At 45.0% G+C, this 26,303-nt stretch overlaps 1 protein-coding gene across 2 annotated transcripts in view; it reads left to right on the forward strand.

Moving 5' to 3' along the window:
• Positions 1 to 1,753: 1,753 nt before the first annotated feature.
• Positions 1,754 to 26,303, forward strand: part of LOC138267477 (uncharacterized) — a 229,616-nt gene continuing 205,066 nt past the window's right edge. For both annotated transcript variants that reach the window (XM_069216446.1, XM_069216445.1), the window contains exons 1-4: positions 1,754 to 2,012; positions 10,025 to 10,155; positions 10,716 to 11,402; positions 20,957 to 21,068. In XM_069216446.1, the coding sequence (XP_069072547.1) occupies positions 10,032 to 10,155; positions 10,716 to 11,402; positions 20,957 to 21,068 (923 nt within the window). In that variant the 5' untranslated portion in view covers positions 1,754 to 2,012; positions 10,025 to 10,031. The remainder of the gene's footprint in view (positions 2,013 to 10,024; positions 10,156 to 10,715; positions 11,403 to 20,956; positions 21,069 to 26,303) is intronic.

A 26,303-nucleotide genomic window follows, 5' to 3' on the forward strand; every position in this document is an offset into this window, starting at 1 on the left:
TTCTTAGTGCCACATTGCTTAATACGAGATGGCAATTTTGTCAATTGTAAGTTATGATAATAGCATTGTTAACATTTTGAACAAATACAAGGAAGTCTTTGAATTCAGGATTGGGTGTGTGAAAACCTTTGAGCATGTGATGAAATCAAAAGAAGAAACCATTTGATCGAAACACAAAGTTTAGCCAGTTCCACTTCGTTTTAAGTGTAACTCAACAAAAATAGCTTCATACCCTATTTGCTGATGCGATAATAGAACCAATTTACTCATCAGAATCGGTTTCTGTCGTGGATGTAGGGAAAAAAAAGTCTGAAAGTCTGAGAACGTTTGGCCTTTTGGCAATTTCTGCTCATCCACCAAAAATATTGTCATCCATTTCCAAAAATACAAAAAATGCAAGAAGAGTTTGGGTCTTCAACCTATTTAGACCTGAAGTTGTCATACCATCAGGTGTTATCGGAGGCATCGAAAGATTGTGCTGGCATCTTTAGGCAGTATCTTTTGTATATTGATGAATAAGCTATATTCAAGGGAGTGAGTTTCAAGAAGTGATTTATCCGTGGACATTCAAGAGCACAAAGAAATCCTACAAAGAAGCTCTACAGATGTTGAGTGAACAAGGTATGACTTTGTCCCATTTAAAATTCAAGCTTTGAAGAACGAAGTAGATTATTTGGGGTATAATGCTTCCGGTAATGGCATTAGTCATATTAGTCATAAAACAGATTTGTTAGCTGATAATCAAGGACTAAAGATTAGCTCAAATCGCTGAACTAAGAGGCTTTTCTGCAGAATCCCCAGGAGAAAGAGGGCCAGGTGCCAGGCAGCTGAAGTTAAATACCCTCCACCCTCAAGGCCATATTCCTATAGTTAAATTTATGACTGAGCTCGTCCAGTGTCCCACTCCACTGCCCAGTATCTTCCTGCATTCCCTTATCCCTTGCATTAACCCTGTCCAGTCTGGGTTCTGCTCCTTGTGAGTGGCCTCCATTAAGACTTACGGTCTACCCATATTTCTGCCCCCCCCCCCACCGCCCCCTCCACGACAGGTGTGTGGGGGTAGACTGGGGACCAAGGGGCATTTCTTCTTGCACCTTTACAAAACATCATGGCTGGCACCATTACTGTCATTTTATATTTTTTAGGGCGAGCCTGTGAGTGCATGTGCATGTGTCTCGTATGCGAGACGCAGTTTTGATCAGTCAAGGACTTGGAATATGCCTGTTCACCATTTGTTGGTTTGCGTGCCACTTCTTTACAGCCTCGTAATTCGTCAAGGCATGTCTGGCATCATTTTCGTTCCTCGGTGTGGAGCAGGTCTCAAGCACTAATTAATTTCAACTTAATTAGTGCCCATCCGCTGCTCCCGACATGATCCAGGTACTATTTTGTTCTGAGTGCCCCGCAAACAGAAGCCTTATGACTGGCAAAAATTTACCCAGCAGGCATAAAATTGCAAAGTTTTATTTTTCAGAGCTAACTTTATTTAATTTGGTTAAGTCGTCTTTTATCAGTTTTCACTCTTTTTTTATTTTTTCCTTTCTCGTGGGCGCTGTTCTCAAAACATGACAATTAACTTGTTCGAAATATGCGAGACCCATTGCATTGCAAATGCTTGTTCTTCTCTTGTCAGCTGATGTGAGGGGCGCGGGTCCCTTAACCCCGGGTTCTCCCACCTCACAAGACTGACGCCTTGTCGCCCGCTATAACCATGACAGCAGGTTATGCACAGCTGGACAACCACTTCCGGAAGGATCGTCAAGTACATCCGGTGCGCGAGACGCCATCTTGTGATAGGCGGATCTTGCAGTCTAGCGCGTTCTTAATTCAACCATTTAGATCTGCCTTGTTACGCCCTTTAGCCTGTCAATCTTTGCGAAGCGGCTCTCCTATTGGCTCCCCAGGCCTTCACTGACGGAAGTGCTCGGACAGCTTCAGGCAGGGAGGTCGGTTTGAGTCGGTACCGAGGCTGAGGCGAGCAGATTTATGCGCTCCTTTTCCGGGAGGGGGAGGTAACGGCCTCTTTCGGGAATATTCTATTTTATTCGGGAGGGCTGGCGTGTATGCACGTGCTTTGTTAACATGTGGCGTTGTTTTCTGTCCGGTTCACGCCTGTTCATCTCGCGAATGTTGAAGCAGGTGAAACTGCACCTGGGGTAGGGCTGCTACCTGTCTCACACCTCACCCAGTTTCCATTTACCAACCTTTGAGGAGCTTAACCAGCGCAGGATTTGTTGTTCTGGGCTATGTAGTCCTGTTTATCTCATAACATCTGAACCACAAGTCCCAGAATGCATTGTACTGACACGGCTACTCATTTTTTAAGCTTGGCAATCTCGAGAGGTCTGCTCCCTGGGTGTAGGGGTGATAAGCATCTCCGGGTGTAGAGTTATCCCATACACGCCAACAGACTCGAATCAGGAGGGAAATGCCAGATTATTTTTTAACTCAAAATGTCCAAAATTGTATCTGTTGACATGGAATTCAAAGGGGAAAATACTGAAGTCCCCCAGTTTCTTATTCTCCAAATTGTCCCTCTTTGTACCTTCAAAATATTTACAATATCAGGAGCTCACGGTTCTCCGTCAGAAGTTAATTACTGTTAGGCTGAGTTGATCCAGTTGCACAACAGAACCACCACTTTCAGATTGTATTCGTTTCTTAACTGCAAGTCAATGATTGAAAACCGCGTTCCTAGATGTGTCTGTTATTCTCGGAACAGGGACACAAGAACCTCGGTTATGTGTCGTCCTCGTTGTACCGCGTAATCGAGGTGCGGTATGAGTCCCCAGGTCGTAGTGAGATTTGGGCCCACATATCACCTTTTTTGGCATATCGTTAAGCAGACAAGTGGTGGACAGAAGTTCTTAAGTCGTCCTAAACCTTTGGTAATTTCCGTGTGCATTTATTTCTGTTGTTTTAACTTGCCTATGCCTTCACTCCGAGAGACCAATCATAAGCAATTCAGTGTTTTTAAATAGGGGAAGTTAGCCGCAATTACTTGCCCACGTCACTTTGTATGGCAAGATAAGCAACCCCAAGCATGTTTCTATCTTTTTTTGGCATCATTAGTGAGGCCTAACAGTTTAAGCTGCACTGTTCTGTTTGGTGCATTGTCTCTGCTGTAACTTTAGTTGTCTAAATGGAGACATATTGTTTCTAATACATAACATATGCTTAAAATGGGGTGAGGTCCAAAAGTTTAGGCCGACCACGATGGAGCGCAGGCCGACTAAAGGGACCAACTTTGTCCTGCTGAAAAAAGTACCCTGTATGGAGGGTTGCATCGACGTTGAAGATCCGATGCGAGGAGCAGGGAGGCTGATGCGTCAACATCAAGCTGCGTAAACACTGATGCAATGTCCTCGATCTACAACAGCGGAATCTAACCCTTTATGATGAAGGCGCTGCATTGTCTTGGAGCCACGCAGCTGGTAATGCAAAGCCCATGCTCCGACCCTGAGCTGTGCAAATGGTGTTGCGATGTCCTTGGCGTTATCAGCAATGTATTGAGGACAGATGTGGCGGTTCTGATCGGCACAAAGACAGCAATGCATGGATTTAATTGGTTGAGAACAGGAAAACCTAAGGGCCCAGGAATGGATGGGCACCGCATGGCAGGAAGGACTCGCAGTTGGCAAGAGCCCAGGTGTTGGTGTAGAGTTGCTGAAAGTTTTTGGTGTCCCTAGGACGTCAGAACCGGGGGCAGGCAGAAGAGCCCTTGGAGTCACTCTTGGTTCACGTGGGTTAGGTCAGTCCTTCTCACCCAAGCATTAGGGGCAGCAGGCAGGCCAGCACAGTAGAAGAGCAATTCCTCCAGAGCTGCAGTCCAGCAGAGAAGCATTCCTTGTAGTATAACAGCAGTGCTTCCTGGCAGAGTATCCACAGGTGTACTGGTTTGGTAGGGTCAGAAGTCCAGTGTTTATACCCAGCTATGCCTTTGAAGTGCAAAATGTCCTTTCTTCATGTCCTGGCTCCAGACTCACTACAGGGGGTCAATCATTCCTCTGTGCCGGAGCAGGATACAGCTTATTCAGGTGTAAGTGTTTGCTGCTCCCTCCCACCCTGCCTAGAATGACCCATCAACATGCAGATTACCACTCAGTCACACCTACCCTTCCTTTGTGTGAGGTGTTCTAGACAGAATGCATGAAACCAGCAGTCACCACACCCCAGGCATGTATTAGAGACTAGCTGCAAGCAGTCAAAGCTAAGAGCAGAAAAATGGCAACTTTCTAAAAGTGGCATTTTCAAAATTGTAATAATAAATTCAACTTCACCATTAAGGAGGATTTGTCATTACAATTTCATAGGTACTAACCATGATAGAGCTACTCCTTCTCAATAAGGACTTATAGCTTATTAAATGTAATAAGAAATCCCCAAGGTTAACCCATGAGAGAGAGAGAGAGGCCTCACAGTAGTGGAAATTGAATTTGGGAGTTTTTCACTACCAGGCATGTATAACTTAAAATTACATATCCTACCTTTTAGTTACATGGCACCCTTCCCTCTGGGCTACCTAGGGCCTACCTTAGGGATGATGTATATGTAATAAAACAGGAGTTTAAGGCTTCGCAAGAAGTTTTAAATGCTATGTTGACATGGCTGTGTAAACTGCCAACACAGGCTCTGTAATGACAGACCAGGGATACGTTTAAGGGCTGTTTGAGTGGGTGGCATAAGCAGCTCTGCAGTCCCACTGGTAGTATTCATTTTACTGGCCATGGGCACAGATATGCACTATACTGGGGACTTATACGTGAATAAATTATGTCATGTGTGGATATATTAATCAAACCATGTTTTGGGGGAGAAGCACTTGCACTTTAGCATTGGTTGGCACTGGCAAGGTGCTCAGAGTCCTATGGCCATCAAAAACAAATTCAGTAAAAAGGGGCGGGAAAAAGGCAAATAGTTTGGTGATGGCACTGTAGAAAGGGCCATTTCCAACATGATTTAATTACATTTTTTGTGCATCACAGTTATCTGCTTTTAGTTCAGCAGGTTTACTGCCTGCTCTTGTTTTCGTCTTGCCCAGCAGCATTTTGATTTCTCAAAGTTAAATCCTTCCAAGGCATCCTTTGGGGCCAATTTTGGTCTCTCCATGGGAGTTCATATGTCTCCCTGCTCTTTTCGCATTGCCTCTGTAACACTCACTCTGTTTTCACAACCCCCTACCCGATTCCTTGATGCTACCCCCTCCACTCCTCATCTTGCTGGCTATAGTTTAGTTTTTTTTTTTAATGCATGCTGACAGCTGAAAGTGCAGCTGAGCCGCTTGCATCCGTTTTTGAACTACAGACGTATTTTTGTTTTCTTTCTGTACTATTCTGATATGGCCATCGCCATGTTACAATCGTAAACAAAAAAGGCCCTGTGCTTCCCTTGTGTATATGTCATTCTTTGCATACAAGGGTGCCTAACACCATGCTTCCTAGCCGCACATAACATAGTGCTAATTTGCTGCACTTATCTTCGTGATCAGCAGCTGCAAATATTCTTTGCTCACCTCCTGCACATACCCACATGCTCACTTGCTGCATATCACTCTTCTGCACTCTGCTGTACCTCTCACTTTTACTTCTTTTGTGTATTATCAATTTTCTCCCTTATGCACCACAACTTGGGCTCTCCTGGTACAAATCACACTTTGCTTTCCTGACGAAGACAACTTTGTGTCCTCTGCTGCACAAGGTTCTTTTTGTGTCCTGGTCAGTGTGTAAGGGTGCTTTTACGTCTCTGGGTGCATTGTCTGTCTGAAATGCAATGATTCTTGTGTGTCTATTTGTCTGGTTGCTTGTATGCCTCTCTGAAGGCGTTGTACATTTGAATGCAATGATTCTTGTATGTCTGTCTGCATTGGTCCTTTTATGCCTATCTGAATGCACTGTTTATCTGAGTGTTGTAATTCTTACATGCCCGTCTGTTTATTTGCATAGGTTCTTGTGCGCCTATCTGAATCAGTGTGTGGATTCTTGTATGTTTGTCCGTTTGTGGGCAATGTGTGCTGGAATATTGCCTGAATGTGTAGTTTGCCTAACTGTGCTGATTCTTGTATGTCTGTCTGCATGCATGGGTTCTTCTATCTCTGTCCGAATGCATTGTTCATCCTAATGCTGTCATTCTTGCATGTATGTCAGTGTGCATAAGTTCTTGTTTTCCTGTCTAAATCAGTTGTATATTTAAATGTGTTGATTCGTGTATGATTATCTGTTTGTATACATGGGCACTTGTTTGCTCGTCTGAATGCATTGTACATGTGAATGCGACGATTCTTAAATGTCTGTTTGTCTGCATGGGCGGTTGTATGCCTGCCTGCATGCATCCATGTTTGTATGCCTGTGTGAATGTTCTGTACTTTTGAATGTGTTGATTCTTACATGTATTTGTTTGCTTTAATGAAGAATGCATTGTATGTATGAATGCACCTTTTGAGTGCAATTATTCTTTAAAGTCTGATTATGCATGTGTTGTTGTTGCCTGTCTGAATCAGCTGTGCTTTTGAAAGTATTGATTATTGTTTGTTTCTGTTTGTGCATGGCTGTTATGTGCCCATTTCAATGTGTTGGGTGCCTGAATTTGATGATTCTTGCGTGATTGTAAGTTTGTTGATCTTTATGAATAGATCTTTGTGCACCTTATATGCATGCCTTTATGCGGAATGCATTTCTGTGCATGTATAATTAAAAAAACAAACCTACCATCTTTCTCTGATAGATTTTTTTACACATCAATTATAGTTCAGAATTGTAGGAAGCTGGCTCTGTATATACTATATCAAAATGAGATATATTTTGCACAGTCCAGGGGTTCCCCAAGAGGCTTGACAAAGGCAATACTAGATAGTACTAATGCTCTATTTGTGGTAGTGTGGTCAAGCAGTTAGGGTTGTCAGAGAGTAGTGTTAAGCATTTGTTGTACACACACAACCAATAAGAGAAACATACACTCAATGACTAACTCCAGACCAATAATTTTTTTATATAGAAAAATATTTTTTTGTTTATTTTTAGAAACACAAGATTAAATGAAAGGTACTTTGCATAGTATTAGTTAGGACTTTGAATCAAATCAATATTGTACATAGTTTTCATTAAAATGGCAAAAAGCTATTTTTAAAAGTGGACACTGTGCAATTTTCAACAGTTCCTGGGGGAGGTAAGTAAAGTACAGTTTCTGAGGTAAGTACCACACTTACGGGTTCAGTCTCCGGGGCATAGGTAGCCCACCGTTGGGAGTTCAAGGCAACCCCAAGCATCCAGCACCAGCAACACAGGGCCCGTCAGGTGCAGAGGTCAAACAGGAGCCAAAGTAACATAGGCGCCTATGGAGACAGGGGGTACTCCGGTTCCAGTCTGCTTGCAGGTAAGTACCCTCATTGTCGGAGGGCAGACCGGGGGGCGGGCGGGTTGGAGGAGTACTGGAGGGGCCCCAAGTAGGCACAAAAACCACACCCTCAGTGGCACGGAGGCGGCCGGGTGCAGTGTGCAAACAGGGCTTTGGGTTCTCAATAGAACTCTATAGAGGGACCCGGGGTCACTTAGGTGCTGCAGGCAGGGCACAGGAAGGCCTCTTGGGCAAGCCACCGACTGGGCAAGGGTGAGGGCCGTTTTCTGGTCATTGCTGCACTGGTGTGCGGTTTCTCACAGGCCTGGCGGCTGTGGGTGCAGTGCTTCTCCAGGCGACGGATATCTTCATCCCAGGCAGGCGCAGTCAGGGGGGTCCTCGGAATTCCCTCTGCAGACGGCGTCGTGAGGGTACAGAGAGGTCAGCCCAGGGTGGAAACATCGGAATCGCCTGGGGGTCCTCTCTGGATCATTGGTTTCTCTGGACATGGGCCGGAGGCTTCGGGTGCAGAATGGTGGGGACTCACGCTTCTGAAATGAGGTGGGAGTCCCTTTAAAGATGGATGTTGTTTCTTCTGGTTGGGCAGAGCCGCTGCCCACAGGAGTTCTTGATCATCGGTGTTGCAGACAGTCCTGTGGAGGCTTTTCAGGGGTCGCTGGTCCTGTAGAACGTGTCACTTTTCGGTTGCGGTGTCTTTGAAGCAGGAGACAGGCCAATAGGGCTGGGCCCAAGTCAGTTGTTGCCTCCTTCTCTTCTCTGCTGGGTTTTCAGCTCAGAAGTCCTTTTTCTTGCGAGGTCGTCATGAATCTGAAGAGCTGGGTTCAGGGTTGCCCCTAAATACTAAATTTAGGGGTATGGTAGGGTTAGAGGGCATTAGCCAATGGCTACTGTCCCTAAGGGTGGCTACACCCTCGTTGTGCCCACTCCCTCTGGAGAGGAGGGCACATCCCTATCTCTATTGGTTCTAATCCTCCAAAGCAAGATGGAGGATTTCTCAAGGGGGGGGGGTCACTTCAGCTCTGGTCACCTTAGTGGTGGACCTGGCTGAGGGGCTGACTCCTCATTGTTTTTCGCATTATAGATGCTCATCCGGGGGGGGGGGGGGGGGGGGGGGGGCATTTCCACTAGCTGGAGTTCCCTGGGGCACTATAATACCAGGCTTGAGCCTTTGAGGCTCACTGCCTGGTGTTACAGTTCCTGCAGGGGGAGGTGTGAAGCACCTCCACCCATGACATGCTTTGTTTCTGACCACAGAGTGCAGAAAGGCACTCACCCCATGTGGTCAGAAACTTGTCTGGAAGTGGCAGGCTGGCACAGACCGGTCAGCTTTGCACTAGTAGTTCAGCTAACATACAGGGGGCATCTCTAAGGTGCCCTCTGTGTGCATTTCTCAATAAATCCCACACTGGCATGAGTGTGGGTTTATTGTGCGGAGACGTTTGATACCAAACTTCCCAGTACTCAGTGTAGCCAATATGGTTCTGTGGAGTTCGTAATGCCAGACTCCCAGACCATATACTCAGTATGGCTACCCTGCACCTAAAATGTCTAAGAATTGACTTAGACACTGTAGGGGCATAGTGCTCATGCAGCTATGCCCTCACTTGTGGTATAGGGCTGTAAGGCCTGCTAGAGGGGTGACTTACCTGACTTACCTATGCCACAGGCAGTGGTTTGTGGGCATGGCACTCTGAGGGGAGTGCCATGTCGACTTTGTTTTTTCTACCCACCAGCACACACAAGCTGCAAAGCAGTGTGCATGCACTGAGTGAGGGGTCCCTTAGGGTGGCATAATACATGCTGCAGCCCTAAGGGACCTTTCCTGGCCACAGGGTCCTTGGTACCAGGGGTACCTTTTGCAAGGGACTTAACTGTGTGCCAGAGCTGTGCCAATTGTGGAAACAAAGGTACAGTTTTAGGGAAAGAACACTGGTGCTGGGGCCTGGTTAGCAGGGTCCCAGCACACTTCCAATCAAAGCTGGCATCAACACTAGGCAAAAAATGGGGGGGCGGCCATGCCAAAAGTGGCATTTTCCTACAAGAATATTCCTACTTCTCCATCAATAGGGCTTTGAAGCCTCATTGTTTCAATGCTTTATAAATTGAACAAAAGGCACCATCAAGTGTTCACAGTCAGACTGTGCCCTCTTAGTGGACAGTGTTCCTCTTTTTCCTGTCTATAACTGTGGTAAGAGCAGTCTTTTGTCCAAGTGTCTACGATGAGCCTCTCTACACATAAAATCTAGAGTTTGAAAAAAGATGTTAACAAGGTAATGCCTTCTACACGTTTCTCCTGGAAAGGCGTCTCACTTGAGTCATACCAACAAAATGATCTAGCTGCTATTATTTTGTGTTATCTGTTAGATATGGACTTTGATTCCATATTTTTTTCTGAAGCTTTTGACTGCTAACATTTTATCCCCACACGGAAACCACCAATTTTTCTGATGCTGGTTTCGACTTAGATCATCGCCCCCCAGATGACGGCGGTATTGTGCTGATTACTGACCACCAATTCTGCTGTAGATAAGGACATGTGCCCAGCACCTTCTCCTTTGAGGTTAAAAAACATTACACATGATCAGTCGATATGTAAAGAAGAATAGTCTTTCAGTGCTACATAAATATTAGTACCATAACTATAAAAACAAACTCTATTTGTTTCTTGCTTTAGGTGAAAAATGGACTTTATTCCGTACGACGTTTTCAAGGACTTGATGCTCGACCTTGTTGGGAAATACAGGGGACCCCCAATCAAGCCTACTGACATACAAAGTACTGCCAAGCCCCTTTCGGGCATAAAAGGTAAGTGGTTTTCACTCGCAAACCAGAAGTTGCACATTTTCAGATGTTGGCAGCTGCTCATTTCAGGACAGCTGACCTGTTGGAGTGTAACAATATTAAGAAAGGCAGGGCCCAAGACGATGTTTAGGAGCATGCTGACCTCCCACTGAGGAGAAAGGCAGTATTTCCAATTGCTCTTTCATCAGAAAATGCTCTTCCATTTGGGAACATAATCGGCTTCGCTTTAGTTTAAACATTGAATATATTTGTGCTGATTCTTGCATTTTCTGTGCATTTCACATGTTTAAATGTCATGATACCAACATGGCAAATGGTTCCAGAGTTAGAGCGTCATGCTTGTTATTTGATCCCCATGTCCAGTTCTGCTTACTGCACAAGAAAGCCAATACGTATGTCCAAGATGTCATACATTGTCAACCTCTGTGGCATGCCCTTGCCCTACAGTGAATATTTAGTGTACAGTATTCAGTTTTCGATTTCACTCTGTGGTAGGGATTTCTTGCCTTTTTGTGTAGCTTCCTTCCTACTAAGAATGTTCTGTGTTTGCCTTTTGTCAACAGGTCCATCAGAACCACATCCCCAGAGTTGCAAGACAGGTGTTCCACATAACAAAGAGCATGCCTGTGAAAACCTTTACATGCTTAAGGGCTCCGGTTTTAAAGAAGGACATTCTACTTTAGTAAGCCCAACTGAGAGGTCCAAAGAAGCTGCCAACATTAAATCTTTGTCATCTAGCTTGAGCTCCCGTAAAGATGCTGTCTCACCAGGACAACCCACCTCCAAAAGCAGTCCTGTGTCATCCTCCTGCCACTCTAAAAAAGACACCTCTTCTAGTAGAAATGCTGACCATGGACGATCTGTCTGTCCCAGCAAGAGTAAAAGACATAGTTCTGACAGCCACTCATTGATGAAAGATAGAGATTACAAAAAAGATAATCCTTCTCCAGTGCATTCATACAGCCGACAAGCTGTCGGCCCCGCAAACAAAAAGAATGAAGCTTCCAGTAGTCGCTCAGAGTGCAGAGACAATCAGGTGAGCCGCACGGAAGAACGGGCCAGTCATTCTTCTGAGAAAAAACGTGGGTCAGCTGAAATCCTGAAGGCTGAGGAGAAATCGAGTATGCAAGTGGCAGCCACACCTCTCTCTGTACAAGACAAGGTCATACTGTCAAAGGAAGACACCCCCTTCCAGAGAACGCAAGGCTTGAGACGGACGAAATGGGATGTACAGTTCCCTACACAAAATGGTGAGTCACTTTTACTACCTCTTCCATCCCAGCCCCCTTTCAGTCCTTTTTTGGAACGTCTTACACAGGAGAGAATTATAATGATTAACATTTGTAGTTTCCAGACTTGCCCTATTCAATATAGTCTTTGACATTGTTTGAAACAACGCAATATTGACTTAACATGTAGTGCAGAAGAATGCATGGGGCATAGTTCAAGAGACCGCCTGCAAATCCAATTAACAGGGTAGTGTTTAAGAAACTTCCATCTATCCCCAGGTTCCAGGTTTTTCTTGCTCAATAAATCCAGTGCGTTTTAGAGTCCGGGTGGCCTTACACCTGAATATAATTATGTACATTTATCTAATTTGAGGGGTGTTTTATTTAATAAAATATCTACTTGTCCAAGGACAGGTTGCTTCTTAAATCTACTTGTCCTGTAAAAAAAAAGAAATCGTCCCTTTGGTGCCATGTAGTGCTACAACAAATTATGACAGCAATATCATTATGTAAGAGCCCTGATAATAGCCTTTCTGATCATGCCAGGGCTGCTACTATAGTAGGGCTTGATTACTTGTAATTTAAATCCGTACTGCAGCAGTTTCCTTATGTTGCCACCTTTCCACAGATCTACATTCTGGGGCTGGAAGAAGCAGTAAGTAATTGTTCCAGGGCTGGAATGCCTTTGAGTCTGCAAACCTACTAACTTGCACGTTTTAAGGATTTTCATTAGCTTTTCTCTAATCTTTTCCCATAATGAGAAAGGTTGGAAATTTACTCCTGACAATAGTAGAAGTTCTTCCAGGGCTGGGAAAAAAGTGGTTGCGGGGGGGAAGTGAACTTTTAAACTCTCAATAGATTTTCACATGAGCTAATTTCCACGTGCTAAAATACATTTCACAAATATTTTCTAGGAGTACAATTTCCTGATCTACTTCTGTAAATTCATGAAAGCCATTAATTCAAAGATATATATATATAGGTGCACTTTTGTGACTTTCTTTAAGAATTGGGTCCCTAATTAGGTCTGGCATTATCAAAGACATTTTGTTTTTATTAAACTTCTATTTCTCTCTCTATCAGCTGGCTTTACTGTGAGTGATCACATTCTGCTCTTCCTCAAGGAGCATTTTGGCACACAAAGTAGTTTTGTTCAGTGCCAGGAACTACTGTGGCAATCAGTGGTGTAACAAAACTGGAGGGGCCCCACTGCAAAGAACATGGAACGGTCCCTCCTCCAGACTCACTCAGGGCAGGTGGATTGCTGATTGGGGGTAGGGTATGGGGCCTTTGTTACGCCACTGGTGGCAATGTTTGCTATTTGAGACCAAACCAGTGTTTATTACTATGGTGACGGCCTAGCAGCTCCCACAACACTAAAGTGTTACAAAAGCCATGTCAAAACAATACATGCATTGATGAAACCAAAAGACTCACAAAAAACGTCTGATCGGTTGGCTTTGCCAGTGCTTGTTTATTTTCATGCTTCCCATAATCGTGTTGAAAATGGTTACACTGATTTTCCATTAGGAATATTTTTTTGGAAGTACTAGCAGACATCAACACATTTTACTAAATGACTCTTCAAAGAAATAGTACCTAAAGTTTCATAGTAGCGAAACGTTTTTTTTCCTACTTGAATTTTTTCTCAACATTTTATTTGGAAGGACAAGAATCACCACTCAAGCTTCTGCAAACATTTGCATCTAATCAGAGAGCATTATACTTAGCCTCATATTGTTAAACTTTTTAAATGTGCGCACACCTGCAGTGTGACCTTAAAACATTTATTTACAGAGCTCACCCATATAATGAAGGCTTATCATTAATGAGCCATAAATACAAGTTGGAACAGCATGAACATATGGACACATATTACCTCAACTGCAGACAGTTCCCTTCTCTGTAAACTGGCAGCCACAGGGTTTTTGCTGTAGGGGGTTTGGCCTACCACTCCCAAGGACACAATAAACATGAAAACCTGTTGCCCTTGACCCCAAACAATATGTCCCATGGGTCCCACGCTGACAGCTTGGCTCTCAAATCTGTATTTCTGTGCAAACTATTGTCAGGCCAAGGAAGGGGGTACTATGAAAACAAAAAAGCTTACAATAATAGTGTTTTGTACCCACCTCAAAAATAAGTGAATATTTGTGAATACATTAAGATTTGTTGTCAAAACCCCAATGCTTTGGAGTTCACACCTCTGTGATTTCTTTAGCCACTTTTAGAAACGATGGCAATTGCAGGGAAAAGGAAATAGACGTGTATCCCTCCCCTTTCCCAGAGATACACTTACCAGAGTTAGGCATTCTTGGATTCCAGCAAACCTGTAAGAAAACACTTGAATGTTAAATAAAAGAGGACCCCACCCTGTACCCACAAAACCAGTGCACAAATAAATGCAGTATTTTTTTTTAACGATTAGCATTTACTCTGTGCTTTAAAAAAAAAAAAATCATGCAAGTAAGAAATATCAATACAATAACCTCATCTTTTAAAATAGTTTAAATGAATACAGGATACTCTCTAAGCATTGTTCATAGCACATTCCTAAACCGGTTGCCTGAAAATCCTAGCTGCCGGGTGGCATCATTTCATTATTGTCTTTATTAGCCCTGTAATACCTGCCTCATACCTGTAAGCTAGGAGGCCTTCAAATCTTTGACCTGTTAAACAGTTTACCTGCCAGCTGCCACTCTTTCCCTCTGCCCCAAAGTCATAGGGGTATTTACACTTTTTCCCATTGAGGAGTCGGTGGAGCAGGATTGGTGTAATTCACTGTGGTTAAAACAAAGCTACTAAGAATATTAGGAAGCTTTGAAGATACACCCATTTGTTACTTTTGAATTCCACCAGCACACAATTAGATGTGACCCACGGCTCGGGTGATATAATAGCACCTCTGCCTCTTGTGTCAACACTTAATCAGCAAACCAAACAGAATCTTTCATGAGAGCTCATCAACTCCAGGCAAAGGCCAGCATCATAAAAAATGTTTGCAATTAGAGTTATGTAGTGGATTAGCGTTTAAGGTGCTACCCTAATAGCTCTCCTAGTGATGTTACTTTTTGCTTTTCTGCCTTTGTTTTTTGTTTCTCAAATCAAAGTGTTATCCCAGTTATAAATGGTGTAGCTCTTGAACTGCTTGTAAGATGCAAGATATGAGCGACTAGATTGTATTTACCAAGTGAGCTACTGTAGGAGGCTGGACTGGCTTGTAGTGAGTACCAAGGGGTACTTGCACCTTGCACCAGGCCCAGTTATCCCTTATTAGTGTATAGGGTGTCTAGCAGCTTAGGCTGATAGATAATGGTAGCTTAGCAGAGCAGCTTAGGCTGAACTAGGAGACGTGTGAAGCTACTACAGTACCACAAGTGTCACTTGCACAATATCATAAGAAAACACAATACACAGTTATACTAAAAATAAAGGTACTTTATTTTTATGACAATATGCCAAAGTATCTTAGAGTGTACCCTCAGTGAGAGGATAGGAAATATACACAAGATATATATACACAATAGCAAAAATATGCAGTATAGTCTTAGAAAACAGTGCAAACAATGTATAGTTACAATAGGATGCAATGGGGACACATAGGGATAGGGGCAACACAAACCATATACTCCAAAAGTGGAATGCGAACCACGAATGGACCCCAAACCTATGTGACCCTGTAGAGGGTCGCTGGGACTATTAGAAAATAGTGAGAGTTAGAAAATTAGCCCTCCCCAAGACCCTGAAAAGTGAGTGCAAAGTGCACTAAAGTTCCCCTAAGGACAAAGAAGTCGTGATAGAGGAATAATGCAGGAAAGACACAAACCAACAATGCAACAACGATGGATTTCCAATCTAGGGTACCTGTGGAACAAGGGGACCAAGTCCAAAAGTCACAAGTAAGTCGGAGATGGGCATATGCCCAGGAAATGCCAGCTGTGGATGCAAAGAAGCTTCTACTGGACAGAAGAAGCTGAGGTTTCTGCAGGAACGAAAAGGGCTAGAGACTTCCCCTTTGGTGGACGGATCCCTCTCGCCGTGGAGAGTCGTGCAGAAGTGTTTTCCCGCCGAAAGAACGCCAACAAGCCTTGCTAGCTGCAAATCGTGCGGTTAGTGTTTTTGGACGCTGCTGTGGCCCAGGAGGGACTAGGAGGTCGCAAATTGGACCAGGAGGTAGAGGGGACGTCGAGCAAGACAAGGAGCCCTCTCAGCAGCAGGTAGCACCCGGAGAAGTGCCAGAAACAGGCACTACGAGGATGCGTGAAACGGTGCTCACCCGAAGTTACACAAAGGAGTCCCACGTCGCCGGAGACCAACTTAGAAAGTCGTGCAATGCAGGTTAGAGTGCCGTGGAGCCAGGCTTGGCTGTGCACAAAGGATTTCTGCCGGAAGTGCACAGGGGCCGGAGTAGCTGCAAAAGTCGCTGTTCCCAGCAATGCAGTTTAGCGAGGTGAGGCAAGGACTTACCTCCACCAAACTTGGACTGAAGAGTCACTGGACTGTGGGAGTCACTTGGACAGAGTTGCTGGATTCGAGGGACCTCGCTCGTCGTGCTGAGAGGAGACCCAAGGGACCGGTAATACAGCTTTTTGGTGCCTGGGGTTGCAGGGGGAAGATTCCGTCGACCCACGGGAGACTTCTTCGGAGCTTCTAGTGCAGAGAGGAGGCAGACTACCCCCACAGCATGCACCACCAGGAAAACAGTCGAGAAGGCGGCAGGATCAGCGTTCCAGAGTTGCAGTAGTCGTCTTTGCTACTATGTTGCAGGTTTGCAGGCTTCCAGCGCGGTCAGCAGTCGATTCCTTGGCAGAAGGTGAAGAGCGAGATGCAGAGGAACTCGGATGAGCTCTTGCACTCGTTATCTAAAGTTTCCCCAGAGACAGAGACCCTAAATAGCCAGAAAAGAGGGTTTGGCTACTTAGGAGAGAGGATAGGCTACTAACACCTGAAGGAGCCTATCAGAAGGAGTCTCTGACGTCACCTGGTGGCACTGGCCACTCAGAGCAGTTCAGTGTGCCAGCAGCACCTCTGTTTCCAAGATGGCAGAGGTCTGGAGCACACTGGAGGAGCTCTGGACACCTCCCAGGGGAGGTGCAGGTCAGGGGAGTGGTCACTCCCCTTTCCTTTGTCCAGTTTCGCGCCAGAGCAGGGCTAAGGGGTCCCCTGAACCGGTGTAGACTGGCTTATGCAGAATTGGGCACATCTGTGCCCAAGAAAGCATTTCCAGAGGCTGGGGGAGGCTACTCCTCCCCTGCCTTCACACCATTTTCCAAAGGGAGAGGGTGTAACACCCTCTCTCAGAGGAAGTCCTTTGTTCTGCCATCCTGGGACAAGCCTGGCTTGACCCCAGGAGGGCAGAAACCTGTCTGAGGGGTTGGCAGCAGCAGCAGCTGCAGTGAAACCCCAGGAAAGGCAGTTTGGCAGTACCAGGGTCTGTGCTACAGACCACTGGGGTCATGGAATTGTGCCAACAATGGCAGGATGGCATAGAGGGGGCAATTCCATGATCTTAGACATGTTACATGGCCATATTCGGAGTTACCATTGTGAAGCTACACATAGGTAGTGACCTATATGTAGTGCACACGTGTAATGGTGTCCCCGCACTCACAAAGTTCAGGGAATTGGCCCTGAACAATGTGGGGGCACCTTGGCTAGTGCCAGGGTGCCCTCACACTAAGTAAATTTGCACCTAACCTTTACCAGGTAAAGGTTAGACATATAGGTGACTTATAAGTTACTTAAGTGCAGTGTAAAATGGCTGTGAAATAACGTGGACGTTATTTCACTCAGGCTGCAGTGGCAGGCCTGTGTAAGAATTGTCAGAGCTCCCTATGGGTGGCAAAAGAAATGCTGCAGCCCATATGGATCTCCTGGAACCCCAATACCCTGGGTACCTCAGTACCATATACTAGGGAATTATAAGGGTGTTCCAGTAAGCCAATGTAAATTGGTAAAATTGGTCACTAGCCTGTTAGTGACAATTTGGAAAGAAATGAGAGAGCATAACCACTGAGGTTCTGATTAGCAGAGCCTCAGTGAGACAGTTAGTCACTACACAGGTAACACATTCAGGCACACTTATGAGCACTGGGGCCCTGGTGAACAGGGTCCCAGTGAAACATACAACTAAAACAACATATATACAGTGAAAAATGGGGGTAACATGCCAGGCAAGATGGTACTTTCCTACAGCTACATTTTGCTGTACTTAATGTACTAGCAAGTTGTAAACACCAACACAAATGGCTAAACACTGGGGAAGGGCTGTCCTTAGCTTAATCAGGGAGGATGGAGTGGGCAAGAAACTTCTCCAGCAGCCAAATGTGGGTCTACAAAAGGGAATATCTCTGGTAAGAACAACAAAGGGATTTCCTGCCCATAGTGTGGGGATTGGAAATGTATGTTCTCCACACCACAGAGGTAGTTTGGGGACGTAAAAGTCACAAGTACTAAAGGGATTAAAATGTTAGCTAACGACAGCATGCATTATGGACCGTAATACTTTAACAAAGACTGTGCTTGTACACTCATTAGTGAGTGGGTAGCTCAATTAGTTTAAGAGTGCATAGCTTGAATCTCAAGCTTCAGAACTAACACAAGTCAGTAGACTGTTAGTGTGAAAAACTGTTATGTCCTGCTCACTTTGCGTGAACTAGAAGGGTATTTCTCACTCTCTGCTCAATGTTCTCAGTTGTTAAGGCCGAGACCGCTTTTGAAGAATGGCCTTCTATGGTTTTGTGCTGGCAGAATTCAATGTTTAGCCATTCATATCCCATCAAGATTGAGTTCCTCCTTACCCACTCTGCCAAAGGCTTTACTACGAGGTGGGAAAAAGTTGTGAAACGGGCAACACTTAGATTATGCCACTGCTCTGCAGAAGCATCTCAGAAAAACAGCTTCTTCCAGGAGGGTCCAGAACAGGGTGCAGAAATCTGTCAGTCGAGTTTCATCCTGGAAATGGCCAACTATGCAAATCTTGACGTTGATGGTAGCAGGATAGTAACACTCATGATAAAAGGGTCAAATCAAAATTCAGTTTGTGATGGGTGCCATGTAAATATCAACAACAAACTTGGAGCTGATGTCACCTATGTCAACCCTGAAGTTGGCAGCTCTTACCTTGTCCCAGAGCAACAGTATGCTTTGCCAGCTTTGTGGCAGCTAAGAGGCTCCAGGCGTCCTTGCTCCAGTGACACGCTGGGTGTCAGGTGCCTTGGTTCAAAGCAACAATGCGTGACGGGGTTGGGGAGAAATGGAACAACGCAGCAATGAGGAAGGAGCAGTGAGGATAGGGTAAAGCTGTAACGCTGGAGGGGACATGGCAAAACGACAACATGGGTGATGGAAATGGAGCAAAGCAAAAACATGGGAGGGATGAGCCAAGGAAACTATGGCCAAGTGGTAACATTGGGGGAGGGGGTGGGTGTCATGAGGGAGTCTGCAAAGCAACAACAGGGCAAGCTGCAACTATTACGGCCTGTAACCAAATACACTGCTGTAACTAAAAGAAATAAGAATACCTCCAAAGTTTGACAAGCAGTGGAAGGATACCAACGGGGTAAGGTAGCAGTGCTTGGGCCATGCTCCAGGGGAGGGAGAAACACATGAAGTGGAAATGAGGCTGGTGTGAACTGATCAAGGAGAACTAAGGAAGGGGGAGTGAGAGTGAAACCAGCCACTAGTAAGCATTGGGTGTGCTGTAAGCCCTCTGTAAGTAAACAAAATGTCTCACAGGCATCAGCACATACACTGTCTTTGGCAAGACCTAAAAGTGGGCCAATAATTGGCCATGTCTGTCTTAATGGAATCTGGTTTCTTTAAAATACATAAAGAAAGAAAAGTGGCCCTGTTAAATTTATTAGGTACACTTCTTATTTTGACAGAGAAATTCTAACTTCTACAAAGTTGAGTTGTACCTACTGCACTGGTGTAGGGAGGTACCTGATTCATTGTATTGCTAATGGGGTCTCTGATCTATAGTACTTTAGAAACAAAGAACTCGGACATTTGCTTGCAAAATAGAAACGATGTAATAACTGATAATTTATTAAAGGTGGCATCTGTTAAACTGAATGCTCCTCAAAGATATTTTTAGGAGAATGAATTTTGACAAAATAACAACCACAGTGTGCCTTTTGATGTTCCTCCTCCCGAAGTAGAAATACCACGTTTATGTGTAACCATACCATCACTTTTATAAAAGCACCGGCATCTAAACTCTGTTTTATTGCTTGCAGTTTTATGGTCTCGTAGCTACTCTGATGCTACTGTTGCTCTCCTGACGCGAGGCTTAAACTGAGCCCCTTACTATTTATCTTCTTGCCATGGCTTTTTCTCCTAAGCTAAGCATTATCATAAGTTTATCATACAGCCTTTCTACTGTCAACTTGTTTTTCCAAAAGCACAAGATTTCAATTTTTTCATGAGCTCCAACTATTTCAGTAAGTTTGGTTTAACATTTTAAAGAGGTTGAAATTTTGCTGAAGTTTGGGCCCGCAAAACCTAATCAATAATTGTGACTATGAATGATCAGAGATTATCCGCAGCTCATCCTTTACCATATATTATTCTTGATCTGTTTCCGGTAAATGCACCTAATATTTAATGTGTAGCCCTCTCAGTCTTGGGTTCTGCTCCGTATGAGTGCCTGAAACATCCACCGCCCAACATCCACCACCCAACATCCACCGCCCTTCCACAGTGATTTAGACCATTGCCCACCATCCTCGCCCATGTTTCGTATCTGTATTTCTGTCACTGGATTCATCAGATTGTTGAAATCGTACCCTAAAGATTAGATTGATAAGTAAGCATAGCTGTCTGAATAGCAGAGAAACCTTCAGAGGTAGTGGAGGGGGTCTTGCATTTTTAATACTCCAGTTAATTTCAGTCACCACCAATAAGTACTGCCATGTTGTATCATAATGGAGCTTGCAGGGGGATGATTTTTTGTAAAGAATTGCCATTCCTTGTGATGCTCTCCTGCATGCTCAGCCCTGTTAACAGCCATGGATCAGCGGAGAACAGTACGCGTCAGTCATGTGAGTTTGTTGCAGTAATATCAGTTCTAGTTTATGCCTCTTCTAGGATTGAAATAAGACCCTGCTTTTAATACAATGACAGAACTCATTCACACTACATGAGGGGCATTTGACATCCCTTTCTTTAAAAAACTTGAATTGCTGTTAATCTGTGTTTTCTTATTTCATAACGCTTGCCAGGTCTGGAATCAGTATCTTCTTGCTCAAATGTTTTACCTAGAACCGCATCACATAGGTACCTTGTATGTCGGCTTTATGTACCTAATGCATTTGATTGTAAAAGAACAATTAAAGAACAGGTACGTCTTTGATCTGATTTGTAAACTGAAAAGAGTTGATGCATTGGGAATGTCGGCCTGATTCCTTTGTTTGCTCTCCATAGTCAACACAAGTGTGCGAAACATGCACAGATGTTGTTATATTTGCTCATGAAATTACAAAAAATGCTAGAATATTCTAAGTTGTAATATGTTTTCTAATGAGAAATTGAGCTAAATTCCAAAGGTGACCGTGTGTTTTTGTTAACTGCAGTTGATGAAAAAACCAAGGTTTCCATAGAGAAACTGGCCCGATTTGTTGTGGAGCTGGGGCTTGGAATGGATACATTCAATGCGGAAAAGCTGTCAAACAATCCAAATTTTTCGTAAGTAGGCAACACAATGAAGCTTTTTGTTTTCACTTTCTGAAAATGTGTATGAAATACTTCTCTTGACTGCATCCACTTGGCTTTTTCATGGCTGCACTGCTATCATTTCAGAAGGTTATCGCATGGCTCGCCAATATATGCTGATTCAATCTTTACTTATGGAATTTAGTATGATACACTTCTTCATTGCATGGTTTCTGAAAAATTGGGGTGCGGTTTAAATGCCATTTTAACTGTTTTATTCTTCAGTGCTTTGTGCATATGACGAGAGGGCATAGTCTTTTTCGTATGGCTTACTGCCCCATTAGGGAGATGCCACTGATTGGCATTTGGCTTGTTCCTCATTGTTATGACATACACAGGCTAAACTGCAGTGGAAAAGAATGCCCCAGAGTCATTTCTTATTTTTTGGATTGATAGAGGCATTTCTAACCACCACTTTCGTGCTAAATGAACCTCCTTAAGTAGCAGTATTAGGGCGGTTTCGAGCTTACTGTGCTACTTCACTAAAGAGGTCAGATAGTGCTGAGCAGCATTTGGGGTTGCTTGAGTTTCCTTTCAGAGGAGTTGTTGCCTTTAATTTCTAGTAGAAAGTAATTTTTGGGGTCAAGATCGGTTTGCAGTAACATTTGTGTGCTGTTTTCTTTTAGCAATAAGTGTTGTTTTTAATAAGAAATGAAATACAGATTTGTATATGTTTTTCCTGTCTGAACTGGTACAGATGAACTAAACTATAATGGAATATAATCTCGAGGAATAACCATTTGAACGCTTTTGTTTTGGCCGGTGATTGTGGCAATAATTTGGTGGTGTTGGTCTTTGCTAGACTCAGGACCTGCTCTTGAGATGTACCGATTCCTGTACTCCCTCTTTTTAATGGCAATGCAGTCTCGGATTACTCTCTTCTGACCCTTTATATTTAGAGTATTGGCTGTGTCCCTAGAAATCTTCCCTACCAATTATTTTTGGTCTAGGTGCAGCCTCTTTGGGATCTCACTGGTGGGCATTCAACACCAAGCTCATAAATGGCAGCGCTCTTCCCATACCACTTGAATTCCCTATTCAAAACTCGGGCAAATATACTCTGGTGTATACTGAAAGGCTTTCCTAGTGATTCCAGAGCGCACAAGTCCAAATTATATAGCCTTTTGTCTTGCAATTTTACAGCTACTATGGATAAGCATACACGAGGTTTAAGAGTTGCAGTAAGACCCAAAACATGATTTTTAAAACTAACACTAATGACAGCTTTATGTGGTGCTTAGGTATTGGTCACAACAGCTGGAAATGTGTGATGTTCTCCTCATCATGACCTCGGAGACAAGGTGCGCTTGAGTGAGAAATGTAGTAGCTCTGAATTTGTCCCCAGTGGGCAGAAGGTTGCAATCCCTCCTTTGAAAAGATGGTTGGGGAAGGTGTGGAGGGGTAAGGTGAGGCAGAAGGCAATGGCAAGTAAAAATAAAAGGATTTAGTCAGGGACTTTGATTGAGTTGTGGTCCTATTCTGGGCTTAGCTATTCCTTTGAATAGAATAGGACAACTGGTTCCCCTATCATACACACTATGGGGAAGCCAGTGCCTGTCTTGGAGCAGTTTGTTGAGTAGCTTCAGACTGCAGCACTTGGTGCATGTACTTGGGAGTATCCGGTCCAGCCTGCATTCAGCACCCTCAGTGGGACCCTTAGGGTCTTTCAGAGAAGGATTATTTTCCACAGTGGCTCAAATGGGTGTTTTCTTTGGGTTTGAGTCTGAAGCACTGAGTCATTAGAGTTCTGCAACGTTGCACATGCTTTCCACTGACTAGTTCTTGTCTGAGTCTCAGGCTTCATAGTGTAGCACAATCTTGTGATGCTCTTTGTGGAGTTAACGGCATCCTTTTTCCGACACCTCGGCGCCGCCTTAAATGAACAAGCCTAAGTCAAGTCTAAAGTTTCTGCCTTATCCTCGAGATAACTCGTCAGCCTCCAAGGATGATTTTGACAATGGTGTGTGCCCTTTTTTAAAATCAAATTATCATTACACTGAACAATAGAGAGTGGAGGGAAAAGAAAGTAATGAGGTGAATGTAACTTACCAGGAAATTCATCCCGCAAGTACTTGAGGTCCCATCCAGGTAGAATGAGGAATTCGATAGTGCTGACCTCTCCTGCTTATGACCACAATAATAGATTGTTGTCCTGAGGAGTGCATCTTCCATTTTGGAGTTGAGATCATCTATGAACATCCTTGGACAAAGTTACAACATTTTTACGTAAGGGTCCTTGGGCTGAGAAACCCTTTATATCTTCCTGTGACTTGATGTACACTGTGGAGGAAAAAGTGGCTTATGCTGATTGAACCTTTCCTGCAGTTAGTGCCAGGTGCATAAATAATGCATTTAGAACCATTCTGACAGATAGAGTTCAACAGAAGAGACTTTGAGTACAATATTTTCTTGGTGATGTAGTCACTGGCACTAAGATCTGAATACACCAGTAACGTGGCACAATACCAGCATTACTTTGTTGACTCATAATTAGGAGGATTAACACATCTTTTCTCTGGTTGTAAGGGTTTCCTTGGACTTACATTTTAAAATCTGGGACGTGCTGCTTGATGTAAAGAAATTGTTTGGTGGCAAATTGGCATTCATTGAGAGAATTGTAGAAGTGCATGTAGATCTACAAAGGGTTTGGGGATTTTGGCTATTTCTGAACACTTTTATATTAATTAATGCCTTCCGATTTGTGTCTTAAGTATGATGGGCATTATGTTTTTGGGAGACTGCCAGGGACGCAAACTGTTTCACTTATAGAGGAGAGTCAAAATAAATCAAGTGGCCCAAGCTTTGGCAACAACAGTCTGTGTGGCTTTAAGAAAGCTGAGTTAATAACACGGATATGGGAAGAGCTGACCTTGGACCAGTGGGTCCTACTAATAGTAAAGAAAAAGCAATAAAGCTCCAGTTCTGGACTTTCTGTTCTACCGTCCCTCCACTGCTAAATTCAGGGACATACAGCATGTGAAATGACCTAACGTATGTGTAAAGAAATGGCTCCCTGTTGCAGTTACCCCCCACTTTTTGCCTGATACTGATGCTGACTTGACTGAGAAGTGTGCTGGGACCCTGCTAACCAGGCCCCAGCACCAGTGTTCTTTCACCTAAAATGTACCATTGTTTCCACAATTGGCACAACCCTGGCACCTAGGTAAGTCCCTTGTAACTGGTACCCCTGGTACCAAGGGCCCTGATGCCAGGGAAGGTCTCTAAGGGCTGCAGCATGTCTTATGCCACCCTAGGGACCCCTCACTCAGCACAGACACACTGCTTGCCAGCTTGTGTGTGCTGATGGGGAGAAAATGACTAAGTCGACATGGCACTCCCCTCAGGGTGCCATGCCAACCTCCCACTGCCTGTGGCATAGGTAAGTCACCCCTCTAGTAGGCCTTACAGCCCTAAGGCAGGGTGCACTATACCACAGGTGAGGGCATATGTGCATGAGCACTATGCCCCTACAGTGTCTAAGCAAAACCTTAGACATTGTAAGTGCAGGGTAGCCCTAAGAGTATATGGGCTGGGAGTCTGTCAAAAACGAACTCCACAGCTCCATAATGGCTACACTGAATACTGGGAAGTTTAGTATCAAACTTCTCAGAATAATAAACCCACACTGATGCCAGTGTTGGATTTATTAAAAAATGCACACAGAGGGCATCTTAGAGATACCCCCTGTATTTTACCCAATTGTTCAGTGCAGGACTGACTGGTCTGTGCCAGCCTGCTGCTGAGAGACGAGTGTCTGACCTCATGCGGTGAGAGCCTTTGTGCTCTCTGAGGACAGAAACAAAGCCTGCTCTGGGTGGAGGTGCTTCACACCTCCCCCCTGCAGGAACTGTAACACCTAGCAGTGAGCTTCAAAGGCTCAAGCTTCGTGTTACAATGCCCCAGGGCACTCCAGCTAGTGGAGATGCCCGCCTCCTGGACCCAGCCCCCACTTTTGGCGGCAAGTCCAGGAGAGATAATGAGAAAAACAAGGAGGAGTCACTGGCCAGTCAGGACAGCCCCTAAGGTGTCCTGAGCTGAGGTGTCTCTGACTTTTAGAAATCCTCCATCTTGAAGAAGGAGGATTCCCCCAATAGGGATAGGAATGTGGCCCCCTCCCCTTGGGAGGAGGCACAAAGAGGGTGTACCCACCCTCAGGGCTAGTAGCCATTGGCTACTAACCCCCCAGACCTAAACACGCCCTTAAATTTAGTATTTAAGGGCTCTCCCTGAACCTAGAAACTAGATTCCTGCAACAACAAGAAGGACTGCCTAGCTGAAACCCCTGCAGAGGAAGACCAGAAGACAACAACTGCCTTGGCTCCAGAAACTCACCGGCCTGTCTCCTGCCTTCCAAAGAACTCTGCTCCAGCGACGCCTTCCAAAGGGACCAGCGACCTCTGACTCCTCTGAGGACTGCCCTGCTTCGACGACGACAAGAAACTCCCGAGGACAGCGGACCTGCTCCAAAAAGACTGCAACTTTATCCAAAGGAGCAACTTTAAAGAACCCTGCAAATCTCCCCGCAAGAAGCGTGAGACTTGCAACACTGCACCCGGCGACCCCGACTCGGCTGGTGGAGAACCAACACCTCAGGGAGGACCCCCGGACTACTCTACGACTGTGAGTACCAAAACCTGTCCCCCCTGAGCCCCCACAGCGCCGCCTGCAGAGGGAATCCCGAGGCTTCCCCTGACCGCGACTCTCTGAAACCTAAGTCCCGACGCCTGGAAAAGACCCTGCACCCGCAGCCCCCAGGACCTGAAGGACCGGACTTTCACTGCAGAAGTGACCCCCAGGAGTCCCTCTCCCTTGCCCAAGTGGAGGTTTCCCCAAGGAAGCCCCCCCTTGCCTGCCTGCAGCGCTGAAGAGATCCCTTGATCTCTCATTGACTTCTATTGCGAACCCGACGCTTGTTCTAACACTGCACCCGGCCGCCCCCGCGCCGCTGAGGGTGAAATTTCTGTGTGGGCTTGTGTCCCCCCCGGTGCCCTACAAAACCCCCCTGGTCTGCCCTCCGAAGACGCGGGTACTTACCTGCTGGCAGACTGGAACCGGGGCACCCCCTTCTCTCCATTGAAGCCTATGCGTTTTGGGCACCACTTTGAACTCTGCACCCGACCGGCCCTGAGCTGCTGGTGTGGTAACTTTGGGGTTGCTCTGAACCCCCAACGGTGGGCTACCTTGGACCAAGAACTGAACCCTGTAAGT

This window comes from Pleurodeles waltl, chromosome 12 (assembly GCF_031143425.1).
Source record: "Pleurodeles waltl isolate 20211129_DDA chromosome 12, aPleWal1.hap1.20221129, whole genome shotgun sequence".
Lineage (NCBI taxonomy): Eukaryota > Metazoa > Chordata > Amphibia > Caudata > Salamandridae > Pleurodeles > Pleurodeles waltl.